The 21,407-nt window shown below is 37.9% G+C and overlaps 1 protein-coding gene across 1 annotated transcript in view; it reads left to right on the top strand.

The window, feature by feature from the left end:
- KCNU1 (potassium calcium-activated channel subfamily U member 1) overlaps positions 1–21,407 on the top strand; it is a 149,851-nt gene that overhangs the window by 106,816 nt on the left and 21,628 nt on the right. Inside the window, exons 20-22 of the mRNA XM_059156311.1 lie at positions 13,380–13,476; positions 16,895–17,119; positions 18,464–18,650. Of these exons, the coding sequence (XP_059012294.1) occupies positions 13,380–13,476; positions 16,895–17,119; positions 18,464–18,650 (509 nt within the window). The remainder of the gene's footprint in view (positions 1–13,379; positions 13,477–16,894; positions 17,120–18,463; positions 18,651–21,407) is intronic.

Genomic DNA, 21,407 nt, shown 5'->3' with positions numbered 1-21,407 from the left:
TCTCCCTCCCTTCCATTCTTCTTACCTTTCTTTCTTCCCTTATCCATCATTTCTCTATTCTCTCTCTCTCTTTCTTTGCCTGATTGCCTGACTAGAAATTCCAGTACAATGTTGAATAGAAATAGTGAGATTTGACAACTTTTGTCTTGTGCCTAATCTAGTATTTTTTCCCTGGCATTCAAGATTCTCTCTTTGTCTTTGGCCTCAACAGTTTAATTATAACGTACCAAGGTGTGTTAATTGATTTTCTCCTGCCAGTTGAGACCCTCTAGTAAAAATATTTTTACCCCAAAAAACAAATAATTCAATTAAAATGGGCAGAAGACAGGAACAGAGGTTTCTCCAATGAAGACATGCAAATGGCCCACAGACACATAAAAAGATGCTCTACAACACTCATCATCAGGGAAATGTAAATCAAAACCATAATGAGATATCACCTCACATCTATCATAATGGTGAGAACTGAAAACACAAGGAACAACAAATGTTGTTGAGGATGTGGAGAAAAGGGAATCCTCACGCACTACTGGTAGGAATGCAAGCTGGTGAGCCACTGTGGAAAACAGTGTGGATGGTCCTCAAAAAAGTAAAATAGAACTACCCTATGATCCCATAATCACACTATGGAGCACAAAGAACATGGAAACATTAACTTGAAAGGAACTATGCACCCCGGTTTATTATAGTATTACTTAGAGTAGCCAAATTATGGAAGCAGCCATCAATAGAAAAATGGAGAAAGAAGATGTAGTATATACATATATAAATATATATGTATATATATAAAATATTCCTTCATATATATGAAAGAATATTATTCTGCCATAAAAAATGAAATCTTACCATTTGCAACAATATGGATGGAGCTGGAGAGTATAATGCTAAGTGAAATAAGTCAGTCAGAGAATGACAAATACCACATTATTTCACTCATTCATGGAATTTGAGAAACAAAATAAATGAACAAATAAAAAAAAAAAGAGAGAGAGAGAAAGACAAACCAAAAACAGACTCTAAACTATAGAGAACAAACTGGTGGTTACCAGAGGGGAGGTGGGTGAGGGTGAGTGTCCTTGTAGTGATGAGCACCAGGTGATGTATAGAAGTACTGAATCACCATATTTTACACTTGAAATAAAAAATAACAGTGTTATTTTATAATATAATAACAAATTAATGTATATTATTATATATATAATTAATATATAATATGAAATAACTGGAGTTTAAAAACTTAAAATATGTTCTCAATTATTGTATTTTCAACTCCAGAATTTCCATTTGGTTCTTATTGTCTGTCTCTTCATTGATATTCTGTATCTGGTGATACATTGTTCCCATAATTTTATTTAGTTCCTCAACCATGATTTCCTCATGTTTTTGCCTGTATTTATAATAGCTGCTTTAAAAATCTTTGTCCAGTAAGTCCAGGGTCTGGGCTTCCTCAGGGACAGTGTCTCTTGACTGCTTTTTTGCCATGTATGGGCCATACTTCCTTGGTATTTGTGTCTCAAACTTTCTCGTTGAAAGCTACATGTTTTTAATAATATAAAATGGCAGCTCCAGAAATTCTTTTCCTCCCTCACCCCAGAGTTTGCTGTTGGTGGCATTCTGTTGTTTGTTTGTTTCATAGCTTTTCTGAAATAATTTTTTAAAGTTTATATTCTTTGTGGTGTGTTGACACCAAGTCTGTACACACTCAGCTTTGTGGTTAGCTAATGATTGCACTGAGATTTCCTTAAATGCCTTGAACCAGTAAATCTTTCCACCTTTGCCAAGGGGCTCTGTTTGCATGTTGGGGGATGCCTTCAGCACCCTAGCTGCTTACATCTCTGTCCTAACCTTCACTTCTTGTTTGTGCAGATTTTCAAGAAGAGATTAGTGATGTCTCAGATCTCTTTGGCATCATGTACATAGCCCTGTACATGCATGTGGTTCCTTTTAGATTCCTGCAATGAATAAATCAAAGCTTTCAAAGCTCCCATGGACTTCTCATTCTCCAGCTTCTCTGTTTGAAGATTTTGGGCTCTCCTTTTTTTTTTTTTTTTTGTCACACTCTATCTCTTCCTCAGTTATCTGCAATTTTAAGCAACTGCTGCTTACCAGTTTTGGAAAATTCTCTAGGGGAACCAACTATTCCCCCCAGGAAGCTCCAAGTCAGGTCAAATAAAGACAAGGCTTTATTTGTGGGTGGTTATATCCAGGGAGCTGCCATAAAACTAAAAAATGACATTTATTATATTATTATGTATTATATATTATTGCAGTATTCCTTGTTGCAGTAAAGCACTTGTTTAAAAAATTAGAAAATTTGAGAACACCTGCGTGGCTCAGTGGGTTGAAGCCTCTGCCTTCAACTCAGGTCATGATCCCAGAATTCTGGGATTGAGCACTGCATCAGGCTCTCTGCTCAGTGGGGAGCCTGCTTCCCCCTCCCCCTCACCGCCCCACCTGCCTCTCTGCATACTTGTGATCTGTCAAATAAATAAGTAAAATCTAAAAAAAAAAAAAAAAGAAAATTTGAAAAGACTATGTAATCACATAGAATTTGCAACCAAAATTTATGATAACCAAGCAAGGAAAGCCATTTACTAATGGTAAGCCAGTTAAATTGTTATGAACATCCAGTGAGTGTGTCCATAGGAAATAAAATTATTTAATACTATTGACCATTCAGCAGAAACAGTTGCTTGAAGAGTTGACATTGGGAGCAATCTCAATAGTCAATTAAAAAACAAGGCAAATGATTTTTTTTTTTTTTTTTTTTTTTTTTTTTTTTTTTTTTTTTTTTAAAGATTTTATTTATTTATTTGACAGGGAGAGATTACAAGTAGGCAGAGAGGCAGGCAGAGAGAGAGAGGAGGAAGCAGGATCCCCGCTGAGCAGAGAGCCCGATGCGGGACTCGATCCCAGGACCCTGAGATCATGACCCGAGCCGAAGGCAGCGGCTTAACCCACTGAGCCACCCAGGCGCCCCAACAAGGCAAATGATTTTGAGTGGTTTCCTTGGCTTCTTGTGAGTCAACAAATGTTACTGATACTGTCTAGTTATTGTTCATTAAGGGAGCCAATGCTGAATTTGAAATAACTGAAAAATAAGCCTCTGCGAATAGTCTGCATGGCCCAACTACCTGCGAAAATGTCTTCAAAAGAGCTGAGAAAACACTAATCCAGTACAATCTGAAGTGGAACCTGCTAAGATGTATTTCAGCTGATAGAGGTAAAAAATACACATAGAACAACAACAACAACAACAAATTCTACTTAGACAAATTTACAAAACTTGTGAAATATAAGGTGTGTAAATACTCTTGTTATTCGTTGTATTATTCATCAGCAGGTGTTTTGTGGAAAATATTTGAGTTTATCATATTTATTTGGCTAGTATTGTCAATGATGAATTTCATTTGCTCTCATGGACTTCTCTCTTGTTAGTTCTGTGAATTTTTCTCAGAAAATAAACTGAATATTTTGACTTACCCTACCACAAAGCAGCTTAAGAGCTTAGCACTGATTTTTTTTTTTTTTTTTTTTTTAGCTCTAGGTAAAGATTGCAATTTTTCTGGAGAACTGCCCAAGATCACTATTATAGAACACTAAATGGCTTAAAACTTAACATTCACTGTAGGTTTTATAATGTTTCTTAATGAAATCAGCATAAAGTTGGGGCACCTGGGTGGTTCAGTTTGTAAGCATCTGCCTTCAGTTCAGGTCATGATCCCAGGGTCCTGGGATGGAGGCCTGCATGCCTCCCTGCTCAGCGGGAAGCCTGCTTCTCCCTCTCCCACTCCCACTGTTTGTATTCTCTTTCTCACTGTCTCTCTCTCCTCTGTCAAATAAATAAATAAATAAAATCTTTTAAAAAAATCTTTACTTTTATTAGTAGCTCTGTAATACCAAAAAAACCCCTCCCCCTTCCTCTTCTTCTCCTCCTCATCCTTTTTGTTTTTCTTCACTATTATTTAATTATATTTTGAATATCATCATGAGAAATTGTGAAAATTTAATTTCTGTTTTTTTATACAACTACCTCATAGTATCTCTTTTTTCTCTTGACCTGCAGAATTTAACATACTTACTATCTGCCCAGCTCCCTCACATTTAAAATAACTTGTTGATCCTGTTCTAGATAGAGAGGTTAATAGTATCTCATCAGATGTCTGGAAATAATAGGTGAAGATTAACTTTAAGATAATTTCACCAAGGCATTAATTTTCATCCCAAACTATTACCAAAAGTTTTGAGTTTAAATTAAAAGGATGTTCAAAAGCTTGGAAGAGTAGAGGTTAATGAAGAGGGCCCACATAAAAAGTGACTTTTCAATGATATAATCTCAATTTTCCACTGAAAGCAAAACAAATTAATAAATAATATAGAAGATTAAAGAATCAACGGGTGGAATAAAATAACCATTAAGACACGTGGCATGGTTGCTGTTGGACTTTTACCCTAGCATCCTGAGTGAGAGAGGATGGGTTCCTTTCAGATGCTCTAATGGAAGAGGTTGGAAGATTTCACAGAGCATATAATTTCTTTATTCTTTCACAGAGTGATGAAAGCTCAGACATAATTTGGAATCTATTTCATGGAGATTTTGATATGGAGGGAAAAGGGATGATAGGATATCATTTGCATTCTTATAAAACAGTCAAGGAAGTACTCATCAGGAAAGCAGATACCATTTTTATTTGCATTAAGTAGTCTGTATAATTCTGTGCAAATGTCAACTTATTCTAATGTACAAAAGGCAGAGTGTTTAGCTGAAACCTTTGACAATGCACTATTTGGGGTCTTCCATTTGGTCTACATCAACAGTAAAGAGGGACAGGCATGCATTTCTGCCTGCTGGGTGACTAGTGTGTTGGGCCATTGGATAATCTTGTCCCTTCTCTGAAAGAGGCGAGAAAGATCCAAGACAAAACTCACTTATCAACATGCACAGTGGTTCCATAGCACAGGAGATGTTTACGGGAGACATACAAAGGAATTTTATTTGGTGGTAATTTTTAAATTATAACAAAGTTCACAAAAAGCTTGTAGAACCATTCATTTTTCTCCTCTCTCTCTCCCTCCCTCCCTCCCGCCTTCCCCCCCTCTCTAAATGGCTGCAATTAAGTAAACAACATTGGGAAGTTCCTTCTGGAGCATAAGCAGTAGAGGTGAGAGGTAGAGCATCCAGATTGTTTTTTGATGCAACAGGCTCGGCTTCAGGAAATCCCAATGTGAACGTCACTTTCATAGTGACACATAAGGGGAGTGAAGGACTTGACCTGCTGTGGAAACTCAATTTCAAGTTAAAGGTGAACAGACAAGATGGACATTCTACTTCTTTCCTCCTTCTTTCTCATTCATCCTTAACTTAAAGAGCTAAAACCTGGGGAACCCCTAGTGAGAGTGCCAGTGACTCTCCTGCCTTGTTATGTCCACCTCATGTTGCAGATCCTCTTCTATAGCCCCTCACATGAAAAAACCCTGACTCTTAGCTTTCATCCCTAATAACAGCCTGGCTTTAATCACTTCTTCTTGTCGTTAAAGAACACTAATCACAACCTTCTCCCTCCCACCAGAGGCTCCTACTTCTAACTTTTCACATTTCATCAAGGCATGCCACTTTTAAAAAAGAGCCGTCATGCAGCCCATTGAGCAGAAGGAGGGCCCCATGTCCTGAGTGATCCCAAGTGGCCTCCCCCTCCATTATCCCCATTGCTTCTTGACAGGTCACTGGTGCTAAGTAAAATATTCTAACATTCAAGATACCTTTATTCAACAGCCTTTCCTCCAGTGATGGCTTCCAGATGGGAGGAAATTTTTAAAGTCTATGGCCCTCAACACATCATTAAATCCTTTCAATGTTTCCAAAAATCTCTAGTCCCCAGCACACTGATAATCTCTCTCCATGTTGACATCAGCAACAGGAATGTCAGAAAAACTAAGGAATGTAGATAAGGAGAATTCACAAACAACCTCCTATTTAGGAAGAACACCAAATAGTATTCATGTACCCTGAAATTAGTTGTGTTTCCTCTGCACAATTTATACCATTCAGTTTGATACCTCTTCCCTGTCTCTCTCTCTGTCTCTCTCTCACACACACCCAGGCACACAAGTACACACACATGCACACAAGCATATTTATACAAGCACATGCACACATTCAAACCAGTAACATTGTGGTGGATGCTATTTTTTCCCATCTTAATTTTCTTCTGAGGGGTTATGATTATTGGTAATTGTCCAGACCAAACTGCTTACCTGGTGCCCAAGGAAATTGTTTTGTTTATGCTAATCTTTGACTCAGGCTCAATCCCTTAAAACCTTAGAAAGTGTATCAATACAGTGAAAAATTTGGTTTTCACATATATCAAATTCCTACTTCCCACCTCCATATCCCAACACGGAAGTAAAAGCCTTTGGCCTGAAATTCATATTTGCTTTAGAAATGTGTGTTAGGATCAAAAGTATCAGTAACGGAGTTGATTGTTCAGTTCCTAGTCCACTGAATAGAGAAGACTGTATCTCAAACTCTGTGGAAAATATTTTTCATTTAGGTCAACCTCTGTGTTTAATATGTCGTTTGATATTTAGAAGGTGTTGGGGTGTGTGGAAAAGAGCACCTAAAAATACAGCTTTACGCTGGAAAGATTGGCTGTGGAGCTTGTTCTCCTGAGATGTGTAGCTTGACCGGAGCCCCAGGCTCTTCTACCGAGGGCACAAACTCCAGCCTTCATTAGAAGTACCTGCTGCTTCAGGTCATGCCTCATTTGTCCTCACATTGTAGGAAATCCTAAATGCAATATCCATAAGATATAAAGGGATTTAAATGACGGTCTGTCTGGGGAATGGGCAAAGAAGAGGGAAACTGTCTTTTTCATCTTTCTCCTTGATCGTCTGTTTGGTAACCATTTAAATTCTGAGATGCCTACATGTATGTTTTCATAGAAAATGCTCTAAAGAAAGCTGTCAGTTTGTAGTCATCAGAAATAAGCAAAGCTTAACAGAGAGAAGCTCACATGTACGTTCAGATGTGAATTTATCTAATAGAAACACCATCCTATTCTTGCCTTCATCTGGTCTGGGACCACTCTGACCTTGTGTCTCACTTCTAAGCAGGAGGGTAGAAAAATGTCTTTGTGGAGATTTTAAATTGTAAACACTGAAAACAGAGGCCATGGATTTGATAGACTCCATCTGTAAAGCAACATTTAAAGGCAAACAGAACACTCTGTTCACAGCTGATTTGGTTTACATTAGCACACAGTTTATATTCTCCTATGTAGACTGAAATAAGATTATACTGAACACAATGATATCTTGAATTTTAATATGTATTTTTATGTATTATATTTAATATGTATTTTTAAAATGCCATTTACAGATTTTTAAAAAATTATACCCACAAACCTCACTATTTAAGTTTATAATACTCAGTAATTTCTTATGCAAAGACTCAAGAGACAGGAATCAGAAGAAGGTTGGAAGATATAATTCTCTGTATGTCTTAAAACATGCATGTCTCTGACCACCCAAATATCATTTCTTCCATTGGATATCAACTAAACCCACCTATAGACAGAGGTGTGGAAGGTTTTCTGGGCATAGTGTTTCAAGTGTTTTATTTTTCCTTCCCATTTCCTCCCTCCTATGGGCTTTTCCCCATTCTAATAATAGAGTGCCCAATTTTAGGGCTGGAAGTCTTCTGTCCTGGGAAACTCCATCTGAGCACACAGTGACAGCCATTCCCTTTCCTGCCTAAGGCTTCCCACATGGCAATCAAGAGGGCATGATGCTTGGGAGATAAGCAACCTGCTGTCAACACATAGACTATCTCATGAGATTTCAGGGCAGGTTTTTTTTGCATTTTACCTTATAGTAAAGGAGTTGCAGTAATGATATCTGGTCAAGCTGGAGGCTAGGGCACAGAGCTTGGTGCACCATTTTTCCTTCTCATGGAAAAGGAAGTGATCACAGAGGGCTTTCTAACGGGGAAGGTGGACTGTGTTCTCCTTCCTGAGATTCTTACATAGTTTCTTGGTCCTGAAAATTTCTCAGACCTCGCAGGAACCCTTTTCCATTTGCTCAGACACAGGTTCCCAGGGAAATGGACTGTAAAAAATTATCCATGTTTTTAAACCTTAAGTTTCTCTCCAAGGTTTAAAAAAAAGAAAGAAAGAAAGAAAGGAAGGAAGGAAGAAAGAAAGGAAGGAAGGAAGGAAAGAAAATGCCTTGTTATGAATAAATGGTGACCAGGTGAAACCGAGAAAAATGAAATCATAATGTGTCCATATAGGCTCATATTCTGAATTTGATGATCACATGTGTGTAGTATGTAGGGGTGTGTATAAATGTGCACAAGACAGGGAGAGAAAGAGACAGGCACAGGATGGAGTGGGAAGTGCTGATTATACAACTTGCTCTCAGATTCCCAAATTTTAGGTGATTGTCTTCTTCCCAGAACACAAATGGTGGTATTCAGAATTGACAATCAATTAGTATTTTCAGATTAAGTATAAACTGAGTAATCTCATCACTATATGTGAAGTCATTAGAGAGAGGGCAGCTGGAGCATTCAAAATTCTTAACAGCACCAAAGGCATCAGTGGAACAGAGGATTTTCCCTCCATTTTTGGTGGGAACTTGGTCACTGCCTTCAAGATATAGTTTCAGTGGATTTTTCCAAAGACTGAACCAAGAAAGGCACTGAAACTCCTGGACACACTGACACATTCCTCCCCACTGCTTCCCAATGTTTAGCCAAGGGACTTGTCTTTTCTAGGCTAAGACTTTGAGACTTGTTACTTTTATTTAACTCAAGTCTTGAGCAAAAAAGAAAATAAATTGTTCTACATCCAGGCCAGAAAGCTCTCTCCTAAGAATTTACAAGCCACCTATGGAGTTTTAAAAAGTCTTCAGATAGAATGGTTATGTGCCAGGATTTCCTAACACATCCAAAAATGAAGGCTACAAAAGAGGGGGGGGGGAACCTGTCAGTGCCTTTTAAACTTTATAATAGATATTGTGAACAGTGGACGATCTAATGGTAGATAATCTTCAAGAATAATCTGAGTCAAATCTGTAAATTGGAGAAAATAATGACAGCAGACTTTTACCCTCTTGGATACTGTGCTTCCTGATGTGGCACTGAAACCTACCCCACCTTAATGGAGGGTTTTCTACTTGGTTTGATCTCTCTCTTTCATCAGATGCCACCATTGGAAACCAAAGGCACATGGTCCTTCACTTATATTTTCCTTTAAGTGATAGGATTCATAGAGGGTATGTTGCTATGGACATGGAAGAATAAAAGTACTCTTCAGAATGGTTCCAGAAAGCAGAGTGGAAAGAATCTGTGTTCCTTAGCTGGGACACGTTCAAGCTCATACTCACAAGTATGCATACAACAGCAGCCCAGAAAAAGGCAGTCATCAGCAAAGAAAGCTGGAGCCTTCATTCCCATGCTGCTCTGCACATCCTCAAGTGGACTGGCTACAAAAGCTATTCTCACCAGCAAACTAGAACCTGTCAGCCTTCAAATATGGCAGTCAGAGACCTAACTCTGAGGACATTTCAAGGTTTGATGGCTCCTGGATGCTCCCAGGTAGAAGTATCCTACTTTGCTTGGGCAAGGAGAAGCCTATCTTGTGACCAGTGAACTCACCCACCCTTATTCCAAACATGTCCTGCTGAAGGCCCTCTCAGGTAGCTCCTACCATATTGCTTTGCCAGCCTCTCCTACACAGAAAGGTGCCTCATGCAAAAGGCTTCTGCCTGTGGTTAGGATGTCGCTTTTTCTTTTTGCCCCGGATGACCTGGATAGTGTTCTCTGGCTCCTTTTCCCCCTAATAGCACCAGCCTTTATGTTCTGATCGTCATTTCCTAGTTAATAAGACTGCTAGTGTCACACATTCCCACAGATGATTTATTATTCTCTTTATGAAGGTATATTTCTGCAAGGATCATGTCATTTGCAAGGCATATGGCAGAAGGAAGCTATAGTTAAGGATGGTGAAATAAGTTGCATCAGGTTTTGCTTGGCAAGGGCACCAGATGGATGCCTTTATGATGAAGTGGGGATCCTCCAGCCTTTTCTTTTATGCAGGTCTCCAACAGGTGTTTCCTCTAAGGCATATCTGTTTTCCATAACATCAGAATAAAGAAAGATGTTGTCTGTGACAGCTTGTGTATATAGATCATGCTTTTATGATGATAGAAAAGTGTACAGTGATTGATTTGGTATTCCAAGTCAAGCTAAAATGTGCTTGGGAGAAGATAATTTTCCATTATCCAAAGGACATTTAATTTCCAGAGCAGGAATCTTCATTTATTATGGAGATGGAGAAGGGGGGAAGAGTGAAAGGAGGGGAAAGGTGAAAAGGCTGAAGAAATTGACGAGAAGAAAAGTAGTAACAGTTGTCCCAGACTTGGATGCTGAGGGTGGGGAGAAAGAGGCCACCTTCCTGAAGGTAACTTTGGTGTATTACATCAACATCTGAGGGACAGTGTCTAGGAAGGTACGTGTAGAAAGAAAAATACATTGTATGAATGAGTAACAGAGCCAGTTCTCCAGATCCTCATAAAAATCAAAAACAGACTCTGGTCTTAGGTGTGTTTCCTGATGAGTTTCTTTAACCAGCTTGGCCTAAAGCTATCATTATAGTCCTATGTAGTATCTTTGTAGTAGCAGTAAGAGAGCCTGAGTGGCTGTTTGAATCTGGGGTTGGAGCTGCCGAGTTAAGGATATTTAAACCACCAAAAGGCATGTTAAGTTGAAAGAATAAGGTAACCCATTTTGGTTAAACTGACCTTAAGGCTTACATTGCAACATCTTCTGGCCAGGTAAACGGCTAGAATCCACTAAGTTCACAGGGAGTCTTCAGTGGGGAAGAATACAAAGGATTGTATCTCAGCTTTGGCCAATCTCACTAACAATAAGCTCTTGGGATGCCTGGGTGGCTCAGTTGGTTGGACGACTGCCTTCGGCTCAGGTCATGATCCTGGATTCCCGGGATCGAGTCCCGCATCGGCTCCCAGCTCCATGGGGAGTCTGCTTCTCCCTTTGACCTTCTCTTCGCTCATGCTCTCTCTCATTGTCTCTCTCTCAAATAAATAAATAAAATATTAAAAAACAAAAACAATAAGCTCTTAACTTTCCAAACTCTTCTCCCATGTCAGCCTCTCTGGGTCCTCTCTCTATCCTATTACTTTAAGCCTGACACTTCTAAGCTGACAATATTCAGTTTCTTTGTCTGAAAAATTGTGACTTAAGATAGTAATTTCGAAACTGACTAGGTTAAAGAGATTAAAATTGCTTGATTTTATCTTAGAGTCTGAGTCTTTGGGCCAGGTGTTGAATAACAAGCTGCATTAATTCACAGAAAAACAACAACAAAAACCTTCACCCTGCAGCACAGAACACAGTATGTTGTATTTTTCCCAGGACAAATAGTAAAATCTCACAGGAAAGTGCTGTCTAACATACTGATTACCATGGCTAAACCTACAGTATGACACTGTACCATATGTCCCAAAAGGTGTCTCAAGAGATAGTAACAGATATTTTTAAATAAATAAATGAATCAGTAGATGGTAAGAGCGTACAGTCAACTAAGTGTGTAAAACACTGGATTATACAAACTCAAAAGGTTTTCTTTATTGTAAGACTTTTCTAAACCTTTCATAACACTGAAGAGCAGTGAATCTAAGAGGGGACATTTTTCTCAAACTTAATTTGACTGCAGAAAGCATTTCCTCACAACTTCTCCAGTTACTAATATTCCATGCAACGTGTTTTTTAGAATAGGCATTTCTGTCAGAATAGGATGGATGGATGCTGTAGTAACAACCACGAAATCTCAGTGACTGAACATAACAAAGGTACCTTTCTTCTTCCCGTTACATATCCAACACAGGTCATTGAGGCCAGGGCACTCTGTTGTATATGGGCACTCAGCTCTGGGCTGGTCATCACTACAAAATGTCAAGAGTGGGCCTGAAGAATCACACGGGAGCTTGTCCCTACATCAGCCATCACTTCTCATTGTCCAGAACTAGTCATGTGGCTCCATCTGGTTGCCCATTTGTTAAAGACAGGAAGGAGAATTGGATCTTCTGAGCATCAGTAACCTCAATCTCAGCCATTCTGTTCAAATGCCACCTTTACCATTTGTTAGCTCTTTGATCTTTATCCCTAAAATGTGGAGTGGTCTTTAAAGTCTGGTAGAGACTGAAATGTTCACCAAGTATTTCAGTCACTTCCCATGTTCCTCAACCTCCATAAAGTTAGTAGGAGGCATGTGACAAGTTCTGGTCAACGAAATATGATAAAAAAATGATGTGCGTCACTTTGGGCCATGGTCAGTTAAAAGCCCAGGCTTGTTTCTCCAGTCCCTTTCTCTTCCCTTGCCTTAATGGCTAAGAAGGATGCCTGTTCTAGGTGTGTGACTCTAAAGATGGTACAGCCTCTGCACCACTCTGAGTGGCTGTGTGGAGCACAGACACCTGAGCAATATGTAGTGTGAGTGAGAACCTGTATTATGTTCAGCCCCTGGAATTTTGAGGTTGTTTCTGAAGAATAAGCCTTGATTCTCCTGACTAAAATAGGTCCAGACTCTAAACTTTCTGTGCTTCTAGAAGGGCTTACTTTCTTCTCTATTGAGCAAATATGCATTCTTTCAGATATAATGGGATTTTTCCCAAAGATCATCTAACCCTTTGGGTGGTTGAATATATTACATGACCAGGATTGTGCCCAACCGCACTGTTGGGCGATCATGTGGAGGGCTTTGACAAGACTCAAACTAAGATTAGAGCAGAGTTTAGTCAAATGCAGGCCAGTGATAGAAGTTGTAAAGAATATAAAATGCATGTAATAAGGAGGAAGTTTTCAACAGAGACTCAAACAAAAAGATATGGAAAGGAGAGGGGAGGAAAACAGGCCAAGGAGAGAGATACCATTCATGACTCAATCTCACAGCCTTCACCTATGCTCAGGTGCCCCAAACACCTCCCCTGATTTCTCCCAAGCAATAGTAGCATCACTACAGTAACAAAATCAAGAGCAAAAATAACCACCTTCAAGGCACATATAATGTAAGGTAAAAGGAGAGCTTGATATGTCTGCTAAATGCACACACATGCAATATACATATGTGCACATACACACACAAAGTGCTTTGTACGTCTTCAGCTGTGATACACTCTGTAAATTCAAATCTTGGTGTCCTTCTGACATGAATCTTTATTCTGGAGTCTCAACAGACCAAGGTTATTCTTGTGCTATTCTGTGCTTTGGGTTCAAGGTTCTAATGCGTTTGATATCTTGGCTTTGTTACACCAGTGCCACAAATGTTTTCAGCTAACTCTCCATTTTCCCTGTTTAGGACTTTTCTGTATGAAGTGGAAAAAGATTCTGACAACCTTGATAGCAGTGGCATGTTTCATTGGTGCAGAGCAACCTCTTTGGAGAGTGTGATTCTGGTAGGTGATCTTGCACCAAATTTCAATTAAGGTAAAGCTATACCTAGGGTAAATAATGTCCTTATAGTAGTTATAAGCAAGAACCTGCCATTTTTCTTTGTAAACTGTGAATTCCAAAGGAAAACACCTTCCTCACCAGGCTGTAGGGCAACAGATGAGGCATTTGACAAAGACCATGCAGGTAATATTCTGGATTTGAAACAATTAGATTGTTCAAGTCCTTCTTCCCCCCTTTCACAGTTTAGCTGAGTCAGTTATTTAGAATAATGTTCTCCTGACATGTTGTTATTTTGCTAGTAAATTTAATTAATTTAAATGCACCAGGGAAACCATTTACAACAGCTCCAAAGACTTTCCTTTTTTTTTTTTAAGTAAATATTTTCCTAATTATTGGTTTAAAGTTTGGATTTTCTACAGTGGTTTCTCTTAAAGCTGGCTGTACTTATACTTAACACATTAGTCAAGAATGTATCTCCTAGATGCATAACATGGGTGAATCTTAATAAATATTAGAATCCTGTCTCTATTTCTGTTCTCTCAAGGAAATGAACTAACTCAATTTACTGAAATGCTAACAACTAAGATGTTAAAAATCTGTATTCTAATCCACGCTCTGACACCTGCTTTCCAGGTGTCATAATCAAAGTGATTGTTGTATGAACCCTATATAATTTTTTCAACTATGACTAATTGATAACTATATATTTTTCTTGTTTTCCTAAAGAGTTATGTTCACTTTTTTTTTCTGTTAAACACACACACACACACACACACACACACACACACACACACTCCTTGTGGCTTGGTACCAGTGTCCTAACAGAATATTTTTATAAATTTTTTTGTAAAAACATGCTCAATCATTTGATCAGAAGCATAAAATTGTCAGAGCTGTCATATCAACTAGAAAACCTTTAGGGCTGCTACTGAAATTCACCATTTAGTAATTATATCTTCTTGTAAACTAAGCAAAATAAACACCATTGAAGAGGAAGCTAAACATGTTTTCAGTGGGAGAGAAATCATTAGAAAGGTTGAGAAGTTGGTTGCAGATGGAGGCATCCAAGAGACCAAGAAACAGAAATAGCAGATGTTTTATTATACTGTACTTCTTAACACAGAGACAGGTTGCTATGATAGATATCTCCTTTATGATACTTGATGTGGAATATAGTTCAGAACACCAACTGAGTCTTTTGATAAGTTTAGAAGGGCTTCTAGTTTAAGAAATTCTAAGGGTTTTCAAACTTGTGACCATAGAGGAGAAATGTCCATATTGCAGAATTCAGAGAGGCTTTGAATTTGGTTTCATTTGCAGAAGGGTCAAGTGGAAGTGGTTGACTTCAGCTACTTTGAACAAATAGTGCGTCCTCCCGTCCTCCCAATACCACCATCTTTCTCAATTGGAAGACAGTTTTGTGCCACAGTTTCTTGGAGAAATTGCTTCTCTGGCTGTGCCCATTAATGCACTCTGCCATGTATCTTATTTCTAAGTGTTTAGTTCTACTCAGAAGAGCAATCTTTGGACTTAGGCATGTTACATTAAATACTGTTAGAGGCTTCATTATTCAAGTTAAAACTAATCGGATTGATTAGCTAGAGACAATTATTTAATAGATTTGGTTAAGATTCACATCACTCTCCAAGAAGGCTCTCCAGGCAAGTAGCTTTAGTTCCCCTCACAGGGCAATTCCCTTTGAAAAGAGAGTATTTCCTAGTATATGCTAATTTGACGAACTAATTGTGGAGATGTCAGATGTTACTTATTTATCTTGTTAGGTTTTATCATCCCCTGTTTCACGGAAGCTTGTCATTTAACCCAGCAGAAGATGGGCATAGGGCAGGATGATATACACATTTGAAGTATTCTGAGTCTTCATGTGCTGAGAAATATAGGCCACACTCATGTATGACGTGCTTCTACGTGCATTTAACCTATTCTCTACCAGCTTCCAAGAGTCCTCCTCTGAAACTCTAGGAATTCAGAAAGATTCAGAGTTGATTAAAGGTATTGAACAATAGCTAATGAGTTGAACACTGTACTTCCAATATATTATTTCATTTCCACAACAGAATTAGTTTTTATTTTTTAAACCATTCAAACTTAAAGAAATTGAGGGTCAGAGGGTAACCTAGCTTGTTCACAGTCATAAAAAAGAATACAGAATCAGATCTCCAGATCCAGTGCTCTATCTAGCCCATTCCAGAGCCACAAGAGAAGGCGCTGACTCATTCCTGGAAGAAATCAGACAAAGGCTTGAAATGAGTTTTCTGCAGGAATTATCAGCTCCCTCTCTCTTTTTAAAATTTTATTTACCCCGGGGGATAAAAATATATGTTTATAAAAAATAAAAAATTAAAAAAAAATTTTCATCACTTGTCTGAAAAAAAAAAATTTTATTTATTGTTGGGGCGCCTGGGTGGCTCAGTGGGTTAAAGCCTCTGCCTTTGGCTCAGGTCATGATCCCAGGGTCCTGGAATCGAGCCCCGCGTCGGGCTCTCTGCTCAGTGGGGAGCCTGCTTCCTCTCCTCTCTCTGCCTGCCTCTCTGCCTGCTTGTGATCTCTCTCTGTCAAATAAACAAATAAATTTTTTTAATTATTTATCACTCTTAAAAATCTCTGTGAATGTGGGGGTAAAGCTCATCTAAATATTTTTCATGTATCTGGTTATTTGGAGGTAGTACTTAGAGATATAGAGGAAATGTTAACAATTGGTGATGCTGATGGTAGTACTGGCATGTTCAAATGTTTGGGTTCAAATAGAATTTTTGTGACCTTTTCATTTCTTTTCTGCACTTCGCATAACAAATTTCCTCAACTTTGGAAAGTATCTGTTGAATGAGTTTGGTATGTTAGGTTGAACTATATGAGGTTACCAATATTCAACCATTTTGATCCATGAAAAGGCAATTTCATATGTTCCAAACTAATAGGTATTTTCATCTGTGTAAAAATCCACCAAAAACTGCAACATGTTGTACAACTTTGTGTGATTTTCAGGGCTCACTAGAAGACATAAATTTAACAATAGAATTTGTAACATTTTAATTTTTCATTGAATCTTACTATGGCACATATAAGACCAAAATCATATAATGAAAATAAAAGATGTAACTTCCCATTTGCTTCTATGGTTTCACACCTTGGGGAATAACACTGAGCTTTAATTGATGCACTCCATGCTAATAAAAGACTTTAAAAAGTGGACTAAGAAGGAACTCCACAAAAAGGCAAAAAGTATAATTGCCTCATAATAGGTAAATTCTGTTTTATGAGCAATTTGCAGAATTTAATTATCCTTATGAAAGTCCTCCTTTGAATGCACCTGGAAGAGTTGGGATGAGGGGATGGAGCCTCCTTTGAGAAACTCTCAACTTGTTTCTAAAACTGACCAGACTCTGGCATGCTTATTCTTAGAAACGAATGGACAAGTCAAAACACGAGTTTCGGGACCACGTAGTAGCATGTGTCTTTGGAGATGCTACCTCAACACTGATAGGGCTTCGGAATTTTGTAATGCCCTTGAGAGCTAGCAGTTATACACGAATGGAGCTGAAAGACATTGTGTTCATTGGGTGTCTGGATTACCTGAAGAGAGAATGGATATTTCTACGGAATTTTCCCCGAATATTCATTCTACCTGTAAGTGTCACATTAGAGATAGTGAATATAATATAGCGTAATGGTACTAGCATTAATAATAATAAAACGGTAGCTTGTAATTATATAGTGCTTACTGGTATCAAAAACTGTTCTAAGCATTTTACATATATTAACTCATTTTACCCTCAAAATAATTCGTGGGGTAGATTTTAAGTTGTTGAACTTTGGGTATGGAGAGAGTAGATAACCTGTACAAGTTTACAGCAGGTAAACAGCAGAATAAAGATTTAAATCTAGATATTGTGGCTCCTGAGTTTATGCCCAGGAGCCACTACATTTTATGTTTATGTTTATAATCATATTTTATGGTCTTTATATAAATAAGAGTTTCTCTGCATTTCTGAATCTGATTTTGACTTAATGTCCACAGCTAAATATTGATACTAGATAGCCTTTGTGGTCTGACTTCCTCATCTTTTCTGAAGACACATTTTTATGGAATGCATAATGCCACAGGGTCCCTGATAGATGTGTGAGGAGGAGGAATTAGGCTTACATTTCTGAGAAATGGATTCATAATGCATATGTGGCATTGTGTTTGTAATTGTATTTGCTCTGAACCTTTATACACATCTATGCCATTGTATGCCACTATTTCCCTGGATTTTAAAAAAAGCAATTAATTTTTAAATTAAGCAATTAATTTTTTCATGAAATAATGCTGACAATATGTAATATTGTTCAAATTTCAAAACTGGTTCTCTCAAGAAACAAATTTCATTTGCTTTTTTAAAAAGCCACCATAAAGTTCTCTGCACTTACTTTAAGCCATAGAAAGGAAGACAGGAAGAGAACCAGAAACCTCTAGATCTAGCTAGTGTTGGGAATTATTGGTGTTCATCCCTAAGCTACCTGAAGCCAGGACCAGACATATCTCTATTTCTCCACTAAATTGGGAAATAAGCAACCACCACTATGCCAGTTAATCTAGAGGGTATAGGAAAGGTCAGCTGCAAGCAAAATTGTGGGGATACAAAATTTGCCTTTAAATCCATAACTTTAGCTTTACCCCTACTGTTATCCCTACTTTACTTCTCTCACTTGAATCATCTAAATGTAATCTTCCTTCTCCACACTCCTTTGGCTCATTCAGATTTGCTCTCAGGAAAGGGTCTGTGAAATTTAGTCGCACTGAGATATTAATGATCAATGATGCTAAATGTGTTTACGTATCAGGTGACTAAGTTTTAAAACTGAGTCAGTGAAGCCTGAAGTGGCTTTGGTTCAAAAACTGCACCATCCACAAAGAGCCATCACCATGAGTCATGATATAAAATCCCTCCATCTGAGGAGTCCCTCCTCTACTGGGTTTTCTCTCATTAGGGATCTGCACTCTTTCCTCAAGACCTGCATGCAGCCAACATAGAAGAATGTTCCATGTGTGCTGTTTTATCCTCTTCATGCAAGGCATCAAGCAACCCAGCTTTGGTAGACACAGAGACCATCATGGCCACCCTCAACATTGGATCACTGAGAATTAGCTGCTCTGATCAGTCGCCGGGAGAAACACGTAAGAACAACTCCCTGACAGGAGGAGGCTAAAGGAATGGAGTAAGGAAAGAGAATTAACTCCTCTCTGAAGTACTTTGATCATGGGGATGTTGGTCAGTTATCTTCAAAGACCCCTCCCAACTCTGAGAATTCTGTAATAGAAGTAGCAGACAGTTAAGTTCTTGGTAATCCTAAGCCAAAAACTATTTCTAACTTCTAAATGGAATATATGTAACGCTGTTTTCCCATTTTAAGAAAAATCACTGAATTTTAAGTGCTGCTTTTGTTATTAATTATATTTTTTGTATTAATTATATTTTTGGTATTAATTACATGTTTATTTTATTTATATTTGTTTTTATTTATATGTTTATTTTATTTTGTTAATTTTTGTTATTATTTATATTAATATAATTAGTTATAATATATTATTTATTTATATTAATATAATTGATTATATTTTGTTATTAATTAATATTAGTAATTTAATATTAATTAAGATAGAAATTGGCTCATTATTATAATTAATATTTAGTAGTCATAGTAGTAGTATCAATTCTCACTGGATCTTAGAGATGTTCCACTACTATTCCTAGTCTTATGTTTGAGAAAATGAAGTATAAATTCTCTTTTACTCTTTTAAGATGCTTTCAATCTATGAACATTAGAAGACTATATCTAAGGTCTCTTCCAACTTCCCTAGACTAAGAATGTCATATTGCAGCTTCAGACTGGAAAGATATGTGAGAAGCAGGATCTATTCAGGGTGGAGATCAAGTCTTTTCTTCCTTTCTCTTCTTCATTTTTTAAAAAATATTTTATTTATTTATTTGACACACAGAAATCACAAGTAGGCAGAGAGGCAGGCAGAGAGAGAGGGAGGAAGTAGGCTTCCTGCTGAGCAGAGAGCCCAATGTGGGGCTCGATCCCAGGACCCTGAGATCATGACCTGAGCCGAAGGCAGAGGCTTTAACCCACTGAGCCACCCAGGCGCCCCTTTCTCTTCCTCTTAATGCCTAGTACAATTATGGTTACTTCAATGCTTACCATATACTTAATGAATTGAAGCAAATGAGCCAGGAAAATGGACTCTTGAGGAGTTCCCATTCATTTCACTGTACCCAACTGTTTGAGGTAAATCCCCACTAAAAATTGTGGTTTTCCTTCTCCCCTCAAATAGGAAAAGGTTTATCTATTCATCTATTTCTAAAATTGACTACTAGACATTCAACCTAATATGAAAGTGTTATTAGTGAAGCATTTTCCGTATCTAAAACATATTTTCAACTCAAAAAATAAAAATAAATCATTGTTGTGGTCCCCTTAATCCAGCCATTTCCCTTGGGGATGTTGATCATCAGGATCAGGAACTCAGTCCTCTGTGCAGTCCCATACAGATGCTGAACACAGCTGTTCCACTATGCATGGAACTTGGAGCAGTCAGACATCACAGGAATTGCAAGACTTTCAGGATTCTGGTTGTGGATAAAAACGTTCATATGTCAAATTAGGAAACCAAAAGAACTCTCTCTGACTTCTAAATCACTGTTGCTAGGTGGGAAAGTAGAAGGTTCCTGGGCCAAAGGAATAAATGAATAATCAAGCTTACTCTTTAGTAGGTGAACTGAGCCAGCTACTTGAGATGCCCTTCCTAAGTAAAAAAAGCCCACTTGGCATCCAGAGTTTCAGGGTGTTTTGCAAAGCAGACTGATAACAAAGCACTTTATAAATAGCAAGGTGCCATGAAAATCCAGACTAAGGAAGTATGAGCCATTTCACTGATGAACAAATCTAAAAATGCTGTTGTGTTCTGCACATAAATTTTTAGCATAGCAATTAAGCTCATTCAGATTTACATGAGATATGTGTGTGGTATATGTGTGAGTAGGTGTGTGTATATGAGCACACCATACTTACAACTTTCTATGACTGGACAGAGAAGTATTCACTGTAAAGGCAATATCATCAATATACAAATGAAAATGCCCACATAACATAAGCCAGAGATAAACTGACATTGGTCATCTACTTAATCATCTGGGTGACTTGTCCTTTCTACTATTAGTTTTACTTAAGTCTCACATCTTATATAGGCTAGAAAGATAGAAACATGTGAATTTAGTCCTAGTTTCCTATATGTCTAGTGATTTTTATCTTTTCACTTATATATTAATACAACAAAACAATGTTCTTGTATGATGTGCCATGAACTCTGTTACAGTAAGAGGTTGCCCTCAAGGAGAAAGAGGAATTGGTAGAAGGAGGTAAAGGAGAGGGGGGGAAAGATTTGGAAAGGAGGCAGAAAAAATAAAGGAATATCAAAGAATTTCAATCCTTATGAAGTATGAGTAGGTGCTTTCCCCTAAGACAATAGCGAAAGTTTAGTGAAAAATGTGTGGTGTAGGCCATGCACCATTTCTTTTATGGATGTCATCATACCCTTTTGTGTAACCAGGAAATGCAGATCCAGTCAGGCTCTACTGTGCCACCTATCAAAGGTCATGGAATCTGCTTATCTGGTGCCACAGCATCAGTAAAGTCACATTATGAACTTGTGAAGAGCAAAGCATCATTATTCAGAAGTTTCATCAATTACTCTGGTGTTATAAGAATCTACCTCGAGTTTATATCTAAAGATTCCCAATCCTCGGAGAAGCCTGTTTGGTTCTCTTAACATTCTTCCCATTTCACATTAATACTACTCTTGTACCATCTCTAAAAGGTGGAAATGGGAATATATGCCCCCAAGAATTGACAGTATAAAGGATTATGAAAT

The sequence above is a fragment of the Mustela lutreola genome, chromosome 18 (assembly GCF_030435805.1).
Source record: "Mustela lutreola isolate mMusLut2 chromosome 18, mMusLut2.pri, whole genome shotgun sequence".
NCBI lineage: Eukaryota > Metazoa > Chordata > Mammalia > Carnivora > Mustelidae > Mustela > Mustela lutreola.
Note: the sequence above shows the minus strand (reverse complement) of the source record. Positions and strands in the feature narration are given on the sequence as shown.